This window comes from Etheostoma spectabile, chromosome 22 (genome assembly GCF_008692095.1).
Source record: "Etheostoma spectabile isolate EspeVRDwgs_2016 chromosome 22, UIUC_Espe_1.0, whole genome shotgun sequence".
Taxonomy (NCBI): Eukaryota; Metazoa; Chordata; class Actinopteri; order Perciformes; family Percidae; genus Etheostoma; species Etheostoma spectabile.
The window spans coordinates 6,756,255-6,767,112 of NC_045754.1; the positions used below are offsets into that span (position 1 = coordinate 6,756,255).

At 37.4% G+C, this 10,858-nt stretch overlaps 1 protein-coding gene across 1 annotated transcript in view; it reads right to left on the bottom strand.

Annotated features, from left to right (window-relative positions):
- Positions 1–1,635: 1,635 nt before the first annotated feature.
- phex (phosphate regulating endopeptidase homolog, X-linked) overlaps positions 1,636–10,858 on the bottom strand; it is a 24,535-nt gene continuing 15,312 nt past the window's right edge. The window contains exons 13-22 of the mRNA XM_032503439.1: positions 9,832–9,909; positions 8,976–9,079; positions 8,824–8,882; positions 8,318–8,372; positions 6,966–7,033; positions 6,731–6,861; positions 6,344–6,409; positions 4,810–4,914; positions 3,891–3,967; positions 1,636–3,605 (exon numbers count right to left, since the gene is read on the bottom strand). Of these exons, the coding sequence (XP_032359330.1) occupies positions 3,506–3,605; positions 3,891–3,967; positions 4,810–4,914; positions 6,344–6,409; positions 6,731–6,861; positions 6,966–7,033; positions 8,318–8,372; positions 8,824–8,882; positions 8,976–9,079; positions 9,832–9,909 (843 nt within the window). The 3' untranslated portion in view covers positions 1,636–3,505. The remainder of the gene's footprint in view (positions 3,606–3,890; positions 3,968–4,809; positions 4,915–6,343; positions 6,410–6,730; positions 6,862–6,965; positions 7,034–8,317; positions 8,373–8,823; positions 8,883–8,975; positions 9,080–9,831; positions 9,910–10,858) is intronic.

A 10,858-nucleotide genomic window follows, 5' to 3' on the forward strand; every position in this document is an offset into this window, starting at 1 on the left:
TGCTAGAATGAAAGTGTGCGGGGAGGGGCACATAGCAAATGTCTTTCTACAGGGCCCCTGATTGTACACCTGCTCAGTACTCCATGATCACCATTTCCAAACCATGAGATTACAATCCTTACAGCAGCAATAATCAATATATTTTGTATTACCAATTGGTCAAATGAGCTAAAAAAAAAAAAAGAGTGATTGTTGGACTTGCATTCACCAGGTGGCTAGAAACATGAGTGCAAATGAATGTTAATGTGTGTAATGGAGGTGTAAATAGGCGACTGTTTGCTAACATTGCTAACACTTTCAACAACTATATGATGTGATGAAATGTCATTGGAGGGTTTACAGTTTAATCTGCTGCCCCCGAGTGGCCAAAGAATGTATCATATAAAAAGATATATAAATATTCTAAATTCATTTTTAATTTATAATTTTTGAGCTTACATGGCATGTAGAAGCAGGGACGTTACAAATATACAATGAGTATAAATGAGTTGCCCCGGTTACCACAAACCACTTTTTGTTCAGTGATCCTCGGGGTCAGTCTGTGGCCCTCTGCTACTTGATTTACGGATGTTTGCAGATTAGTGGGGTTTTGTTTAACAGAGACTGGATCCAGGGGACAAATCAGCATTTTAATCACCTTGACTGTCATTTTTACACCGGCCACTAAAGTAGATTTATCACAATTCAATAAAGTAATGGCACAAAGTGACGCAGTAGCTCATTATAAACTGCACCAGCAACACAGAGCATGGAGGTAGCTGCAGGGACTGTTTCTCATGTCACTCTCTGATCAGCAGGGCTGACTGCAAACATCACATGTCACTGAGTCATTTCTACTATATAAATACAGCACATTTACATTTACATAGTAGAAATAAAGCTTAAATCTACTCAAATCATAGTTTCAAGTGTTATTAAAATATTTAAAATATGTAAAATATAGTATATACACATTTTAGAATGAGTAGCAGTAATTTTAAGAATTTTGTGGAAGCTCAATTGATCTTTTTTGTAAAACAAAAACGCATCTCAGATTCACATTATCACTCAAAGCTAAGTATTGTCATGTCTTAAAACTGGGGTAATCTTAGAAATGTTTTTTTTTTGGTGAAATGTTAGAAGTTTAGCCTGAATGTTAGAAGGGACTGGAGGAGGTAGCAGCAGAGCAACAACAACAAGTGTTGAAAACGGTTGTTTTTATCCATTTCTTGTGTACATCAGCAGTGAAATCCGCCATGATGACGAAAGTCAGAGTGCAAGAATGGCTGCCAGGGGCCTGATGCATGATGTTGCTTACACATCGAGTAAAAAGGAATCTTAGCTCATTATCGTCCATCTCACTTACTTTCCTCTTTCGGCTCTTAAATCCCCCCCACACACACACACATACACAAATCGACCAGGGGCACTGAACTGTTTTTCTACAATAATTGGTGTGTATTGATGAGACTGCCGCTGGTGTTGCAACAGATATAAGTCATTAATGTAACCCCCTGCCTGGTAAGACACACATGCAAACACACAAACACAGTGACAGCTTCAAGTTGCCATGGGAACTGCTGACATAAATGAATGAGATGTGATGTGTGTAATAGCAGGTGCAAAGAAAAAAATCCATAAATGGACATGTTTTAGGATGCAATCTCAATCTCTTTATGTCCTCTGTCCTCTCATCCATCAGACCCCTCCGTCCACTGTCTGCCACCTCTGAACACACACATGTTCTAACTCACCTTATCAATCACAGCAAAGTTACGAGGTGAAGATACAGCGTAATGTCTCAGAGTTTTATTAGAACCTGAACAGAAAGAAGTACAACGAAAAACAGCAACACAGTGAACCATAATCACCTTTAGGCTTCTATAATGAAGGAAAATCAAAAATCCATCCCATTAAGTTACAATAACAATATTATGAAGAATATTATCAATGAAAAACACATAAATAAAAAGGACTTCACAGCGGTTTCAATTTCCTATTTTTCCCTGTGGAGTTGTGGATGTTTATTATTCAGCATTTCAAAGTACCCCTTACTGGGTGATTAGAGTGATAATCTTTTGAGGGGGCTGAAGTGATAAATTGAATAGCCAAAATTGACAAAAATGAATTGTCAGCAAACATCATCAAAGTCATTTATCAAGAAGAAATGCATAGCATTTGCTATTTTCAACTTTAAGACATGCACATTTGCTGTGTTTAAGTGTTTCATATCATAAAGTGAATATCTTTGGGTTTTTAACAATAAAATGGGACATATGAAGACGTCATAGGGGGAAGGGAGGAAGCAGCATTTGAATGTGCCGGGCACCGGTTATCTGTCTGTGAAATCTGGGGGGTGCAAAGGTTTTGAAGGGGGGCTAAATGTAAAATTAACAGAAAAACAAAACAAAAAAAACTGGTGACAATTATTGAAATTGATTAAAACAAAGGGTTAAGATAAACAAATTTACAAAGACATATTCTATACATTGTCTGACTAACTTGTGAAATCTGTAAAAATACTCCCCACATTCCAGAGCTACATCCAGTACTGCAAACGAGCTGAAGTGTGAGTGCACCTCGCCAGTGTTGGAACAGAAAGACAAATGGAGAGAGTAAAGGATCTTGTACTTTGAGTGCTTGTAATTCTGGGAGTTCATTTGCCTCGGGCGGAACTTCAGCAGAATAAATATAAATGTCTGACATAAGACCAAGGTTGAAACAAAGTGGGACAGAAAGCGAAGGAGAGAGAAAACACACACACACACACACACACAGACAGACAGACAGACAGACAGACAGACAGACAGACAGATATTAAAGATACGATAAATGCATTCAAATTATGAAAAACAAAAATAAAGGAAAGGTTTAAGAGTTAATATGAGATCAAATTGGACTGCACATATCTAACTTATTTCCTTTCTATTATATTTAGCATGTTTTGCTCCTATTAATGATCACACATAATTGAATCGTTTCATGGCTGCTAATGGACATATGCAAATATTGACTTGATATATTTTTGTTTACCACAGTTACCGTAACATTTACCATATAGTTTCCTATAAGAAAAAAAAAGATTTGTTGAATCGTTACTTTAATATATTAAAAAAATGATTCCATTGAGAAAGGCTCTAGCTTCATCAAGTCACACAGTACATATAGGGCTGTTGGAAAAAAAATATATATGTATAATATGGGCAGCCTCTTTTTCCAACATTTCTATAATCCATAAAGTAGGGTCCTTAACAAATGGCTTCAGTCATGATTTATTCAGTAAGTGCAACATATGCAGTAACTGTATATAGTTACAGTAGCCCACTGGAAATGGCTTCAGTCTACAACATTTCCCACTATTACCGTAACACAAGGGTATTCTTTCTGTGAGAAGAACTCTGCTTCATTTTTGCATTGTTCCCGCATCATGTAAACGAAGTTGGCTAAGCCCAGCATTATCAGCCTTTGAAACAGACGTCCTGCTGAAAGCTCTGGCCTGGTTCCAGGTCTTAGCCGAGGTCAAAGGTCACCACACCCGGCAGGACTGTGCACCTCGGTTCATAACTGAGTCAGGGCAGCTGAACGCTTTCCGAAACTCTTCATAGTTGCTCATTGCGCCGATAACTCTGCAGGGCAACAGTGATGGTGAAGGTCAGGCTGTTAGGACTGCGGGTATGTGTGTATGTGTATGTGTGTGTGTGTGTGTGTGTGTGTGTGTGTGTGGTGTGTGTGTGTGTGTGTGTGTGGTGTGTCTCTAATTAAATCTCATATACACTATAATATACTCAATATAATAATATAATATAGCCCTCAAGCCCCACTTTGTATCATATATCTGTGTGTGTCCTCTGTTTCCAGCTGTTGTAGTGTGTGTGTGTGTGTGTGTGTGTGTGTGTGTGTGTTGTGCTTACCTGTATTTTGGTGGACTGTGGGCTCCACTCTGGATCTGGTCCCTGGCTGCTTCTGGTCTGTATGAGTTACATCTCACCTACAAAAAACATTGTATAGATACTGTAATTTACTTGCCTGTGTGTACAAAATATGTGTATTTTCACTTCCCTGCTTGACCATATCCGGCCCCAGCAGCTAATTTGTGTTTTTATATGCAACATTATGTAGAATATCATCAGTAAAAATCCCTTATATGCAGTGTTGGAAAAAGTAATCATTTACTAAAAAATAAAATAAGTAAAACAATAAAAAAGGTCCTGCATTAAAAATTTCACATAGGTAAAAGTACAAAAAATATGCTTGAAAAATATGCTTAATATACAACGTATTGGATTATAATATTTGATGTATTTGTATGTGATCAACACAACTTTGCAGTTGGTAAAGATGGGACTATTTTAAAAAGCATTTAAAGCTGTCAAATGTACGGAGTGAAAACAATATTTGCCTCCAAAAATGTACCAGAGTAGCAGCATAAAGCAGCATTCAATTTAATTACTCCAAATGAAGTACAGGCACCTCAAAATAATACTTATGTACTATACTTAGTTACTTTCCAAAACTGTGCATATGGATACTAAAAACACACACACAATTCTTGAACCACTACTGATGTAAGGAGCTATTTGATGTTATACAGCTTTAGATTTTACAGTTGAGACATAAGCTGTAATTTGCATTATATAGCATCTGTTTTAAAATATTTATTAAATCTTACCAGTTCAAGACCAATACCTAGTTAACCTAGTTTTGCTAAGTAGCTACTTGCAGGAAAATGGCTATGTCTATTCACACAACAGAAGAGCAAAGAAATGCTCTTACTAGTTGAAGCATGGCATTGGCAGAGTAGCAGAGCAGTGTGTGTCTGTGTGTCCTTACATGTGCATAGCTCAGGAAGAACAGTTGATCGTTGTTCAGTCCGACACCGGGCAGCCGAGGCTCCTCCACGCCACCTCTGTTCTCGTCTACCCAGCGCCTGTACGCCTGAACACAAGTATAAAGAGAACATTTTCTCACCTAGGCTTCTTAAAGCATGACCCTTGCCAAAATGCAACCTAGGGTCTTTTTGTGAATATACCTGAGTCAAACCTTCATTTAAAAGCATATTTAGGACAGAAGCACCTCTTTTAAGCTCGTTTTTCGGTCAGATGGCCTTTTGAATGGGAGAGCGAGGGGCAATACTACGCTAGCTTCAAAATCACTATTTTTCAAACATAAGAAGGCTCGACACAACATGAAACTTTGCTCCAAATATCAACAGGGGCTCTACACATGAACTCCAGCATTGAGAACATTGTTTGTGTACACAGAGTTTACTAAAAAGAAAGGTTTTAACAACTCAGTGTAGTTGTTGGTTTTCCGTCCGCCGTCCGTCTCGCCAGTCAAAACTAGCCGAGGGAGGAAAGAAACTTAGTTTCATATAAATGCACGTGAAATTTGTTGTTTTGTCGGTGGTGAAACACAATATTGACCTTGTAGTTGAAAAAGGAGCCTCATATAAGACATTTCCTCCTATGGAGTCCATTCATTTGAATTCAGAGATCAACACTTTCTGACTGGCAAGATGGCGGATAGCGTAAACAACAGCTACAGTGAGTTGTTAAAACCTTTCTTTTTGGTAAACTCTGTACACAAACAATGTTCTCAATGCTAGAGTTCATGTGTAGAGCCCCTGGTTAAACTTCGAGCAAAGTTTCATGTTGTGTCGTGCCTTCTTATGTTTTAAAATGAGCTATTTTGAGGATAGCATAGTAGCCTAGTGCCCCTAGCACTCCCATTCAAAAAGCCATTTGACCAAAAAACGATCTTACGGTAAATCTCAAAAGCGGTGCTTCCGTCCTTATTATGCTTTTAAACTAAAGTTTGACTTGGGTACATTCACAAAATTGGATGTTGGAGGTTGTATTTTGGCGAGAGTTACGCTTTAACATGACCAGTTTTATGAAGAGTCCTTGCATACATATGACATTTTGAGTTGTGAATTACAGGTAACTACGGAAGAGGATTAGGGCTTAAACTTTAGACTTTAAACTCAGAACACAATACATTTTTTCACATGTGGCCCTAATCCTCTTCCGTAAGTAACTAATAAATAAATGCGTAACCAATTACAAGCACAGGTGCAGCTTGGTGTAACTAATAAAAAAACACATATCAAACTCATTACAATCCCAGGTGTAACTAATAGGAGCGTCAGCACCAAGGTACTGGTGTTCATGCAGGTTTATTGGTATGGCTTACTGACACACCTGAAAGCAATAATATAATCAGTCATGTTAGTTAGTTTTACCTGTTAGTTTCCATACAAGGACAAAATGTCTGCCCTAACAAAAGACCTATTATGCAATTTCTGCAAGATCAAGAGGAGCTTTTCTGCTTTAGCAAGAGTCTCATGTGAGAAAACAGATCATACCCTAAAAGACTCTCTTATTCCTCCATTGTCGGCTATATTTTCTGCCAGTGTCCTCTTGCCCCGCACCTGTAGAACAACACATCCACAAAGCACAGATTCTCATGTTATTCCTTCAGTAGGCCTCCTATTTACAGAGGTTACAGTCATAAAAGTTCAATCTGGGTCAGGGTGTCCTGGCTGTGTACTATGCACCCCTGACTGTTGAAACACATTAAAAATGCATGCATATTAAAAATAGAAATGCGTGGAAGACACAACCTTGAAGAAGCCTGTTAAGTGTCAAACTGGCACTATGTTAGAATATTCTTGACTTGATCGTTATTTGATGTGTTTTAACGTTTTCAGGGAATTATTTTAAGCTCAAATTCTGTAGATTCAACGTCTTACGTTTAAGCCAGCCTCCTCCCAGTAGTAGCCATTGTACTGGTCAATCATACACTGGGTCTTCTCATTGAAGGCTGTTACAGACGAGTTTGTCCACCACGAGTCGAGGTTGCCATTTTTGTCATACTTGCGACCTGCTCATGAAAAGCATTACACCCCAAAAAAAATCACCACTTTTAGAAATCTCTGACGCTATGATGGTTATTTTCTTAGGTTATTCTTGGCGATCAGTACTTACCGTTATTGTCAAAGCCGTGTGTTAACTCATGTCCTACTATCACCCCGATGGCGCCATAACTTAAAGACCTGGAAAAAGACAATAAAGGGATAAAGTTTAGTCCTGCTTTTTAGGCTCCTTTTCTAACGTAATATAAGTCACAGCAACATTTAAAACAGTAAAATATAATGAGATACAAATTTAATTTAAAAGAAATTGCTTTGGGATGAATTAAATGGTTTAAAAAAACTCAAATGGTACAAATACATCTTTTTGAATAAACTGTGTAAACGTCTGTTAGCTTAGAGGCTAATGAACATTCTAAGTGACAGTTAGCGAGCTGGTTATAGCTTAGAGAGCCTTTTTTAAACCCATTAATAACTCTTTATTGAATGAAATCATCTACAATGCTATGAACAAAATACCAGGGGGAAAGTAAACAAGTACAGAGAAAATAGGAAGAAGCTTTTGCAACTGGCTAGCAATAGCATATTTCCCGAGTGACTGTGTGTTTTCCATTAGTTTTCCAGCTCATTTACAGCTAACGGCTGATAATAATATAATAATAAATCCTGTATTGAAGCAGTTTGTAAGCTTCAGTGCTAACTTTGTATAGTCTTGATTAGCATTATCCTTGCAACTAGCCATTTCTCAGTGAAATGCCATGTGTCATTAGCTAGCCAGCTGACAGGCTAAGTCAGGCATGTGGTAACATGTTTTGAAAGTAGTCGACAAATGTAGCACACATTGTATTACAAATATACCGTAACACAGTATTTTGACTGGTTTCCAGTAATTACCTTTATTTCTAGATCCTGAAAATGTGCAGCAATCATGAAATTGTTGCAATTTCCAAATCCAATCTTTTGTTTTAGGAATGTCACTTTTATTGTCTTGTCTTCAAGGGATTTGCTTCAAATTCCATTTTAAAAAAAATGAAAGAAATTATTTTTTAGGATTATCCTTTTTTGTCTTTAAAAAAATAAAAAATAATAATGATGAACAATATTACATGTATTTGATTGTTTTGTGTAGACAAATTGAGGATTATGTAATTTATGGTTGTGAAATATTTACCAAGGAATTGTCTAAAAAAAGGGAAAAGTCTATTAAGACTTTTTATGAAACAGATTTAAAAATGAAACTCCTAACTTATTAAGAAACGTATGATTAATGAGCAGTAATTTCATGATCAGTGGAGCATGAGGTATTACATTATGGCCTCACCACTACAGCTCTCTCTGGGGTTTTCTATTAGTAGGTTCATGTCAGGATAATTATTTCAGAGCTCCACATTGCTCCTGAGTAAAAAACATGAGGTGGCATTTTCCTTTGGTCCGTTAGCAGAGCTTGTCACATTTCTTTGATCTCACCTTGGATACTCTTTTCCCCAAAAGAAGGGTTTTTGAAGCTCTCCAGCTGGAAATCCTAAATGAGAAGACCAAAATAGTTTTAGTCTATGAGTCTTTAGCCCTGTCCAAACAGGGTTCATTAACTTCAGAAGGTCGGGTTCTATTTTTCTGTTTCAGCCTGTGTTGGGCAGTTATTTGCGATAAAAAAAATTAGGATTTCTACGAGGAGTAACTATTATGAAACAGATCACATTAGCCCTGTTTTAAGAAGAACTCCCTATGTCCTCTCTGTCAGTTTTAGTTTCTTTTTAATGCAAATTCCAAATTAGTTCTGATGCTGAAATGCCTACTCAGCCATTTTAAAAAGGAATAATAATCCCCGCAAAAATGTATCCCAGGCAGTTACTTAATTGAAATCACTGAGGTGCAGTGTAGCATCACCCTGTCTGGACCGAGATTCAGAGGTCAAGAACTTTTGAATAATTTAATTTTGGCGTCTCCGTAATCAATCATACATTGAGTCTTACTGATTTGATTCGTGGAGGAACTGTAGAAAGCGTTCACAGTAGTTGGGTTTGTAAACCATCTGCAACACAAACACACATTATGGCATGTCAAGAAGGAAATAACACACAAAAAGTCACACAGAAATTTGGCAGTGATTCGACCTGCCACTCACTCTGTACGTGGGACGCTCTTTCGGAGCCACGTGATGTCCGACTGGGCGATGAACTTCAACGTCTGCATCACATTCCCGTAGTAGTCGTTCTCACTGAACACTAGCTAAAAACATACACCAAATCAAAAACGCATTGAGAAGTACTACACTTTTCAAAAAGTAACCCCAAATGTTAAGCTGAGGAAAATAATTAGTATAAGTTTCTGACAGCTTGTCATCTTTGTTCTTAAGATTGATTAATAATTAACCCTTGTTTGGTCTTCCTATCGACCATGCAACTTTGAGTTTTTCTGGGTCAAAATAATTTCAATGAAAACCTTTTGGTCATCTTTTTCGACACTTTTTCCCGATATTTTTGTCACTTTTTCCCAAGTTTTTGAAGATTATTTCAGCCCTTTATGTGTTTTTTTCCCACGTTTTTGAAGCTTTTTTCGACATTTTTGTCACTTTTTTCAACGTTCTTTTATCAATTGTTTTTCAAACGCTATAAAATAGAATTAAACAGCCAAACTCAGGAGTGAATTGATCATTTATTTTACTTGTGAAGAGTGTTGCATGGAAACCTCCACGTCATTTTATTTTTTTGACAATTTGCTTAAAAAAAACAACTAATTTCTGATATAGAAACTTTTGAAATTGGGTCAAATTTGACCCGCAGAAAAACAGAAAGGTTAAAAATGTAAACGATTTTAAAATATCACTTGGTGTTCAATTATTTTCTTGAAGCATTTATGGGTGAGAAGATGAAAGCAAGGATAAACCATAAATAAAATGTAAAAAAAAACATTTTTATTTCAGATTCCATGTTGTACCCCTGCCATGCTGAAGAGCTCGTTTCAGCAGCGCTAATACGAACCTGCTTTAAATCTTCATTGAGGTAGGTGTCGTTCAGAATAAACTCGGGGTAGCCAACTTTAGCCAGGACTGCATGAGCCTTGAGAGAGTGAGACAGTGAGAAACAGAGTGAATTTGACGGAGAGTTTCAACAGATCTTCACATAATCATGAATAGAATTAAATCAAATGTGCACAAAGCAATTTTGGGTGACAGCACTTCTTGTTGACGTTCGAAGTATTGTTGAACAAAACGAGGCTAGCTTTCTAGCTCCTTCTTGTCCGTTATTGGCGGGAACACTGTTATGTTTGGTGGTGCAGGTTGGCACAGTTTGGTTTTGTTGCTGTCTGTTGACCCTGGGCTGTCTACAGAGACAACGTGTTTTACAGTGTGTTCAGGGGACAGGCAGCTAGCAGATAGTGGGGAGATGTGACAAAAAATGTTGTAGCCCATAAAACGTGTGATATCGTTTTGAGCACCAATAAATTCTGTTAAAAGCAATAAAGAGTCAGAGTCACAGCCACGGTGTCCTGACAAAAATGGCTTTGTAACATAAGAAATATGGAGTAAATCAGAATAAAATGGTGTTAGAATTTTATTAGGTTCTTGTTGAACTGTGCAATTCTAACACGCTCGTGGCAAAAAACTCAAGAGGGACCTGATTTGTTGAAATGTTTTTAATATTGTCGTTTAACAAATGTGGTGGATGGGGATGAGATTGGTTCAAGGAGAAAAGCACTCTATGAAAGGAATACTTTAAAAGTCAATGGTCCTCCACGGACAAAGCGGGTACAAAGACAGTAAAAATGAAGGACAGCACGACACCGCTGTGTCAAAGGAAAACAAGGTCTTAAATCAAAGAATGTGTGAGCACTCCCAATGAAATGAGATGAAGCAGAATCCACAGACATCAAAGTTAGATTCTCAAGTCGGTCAATATTCTGGTTTAAAGCCGCAGTAATCCATTTTTTGTAAAATACATTTAAACCCTTGTTGTCCTGGGGTCATGCTGATCCCCAAATGAAATCTTTTGCCATCAAAATATGTTT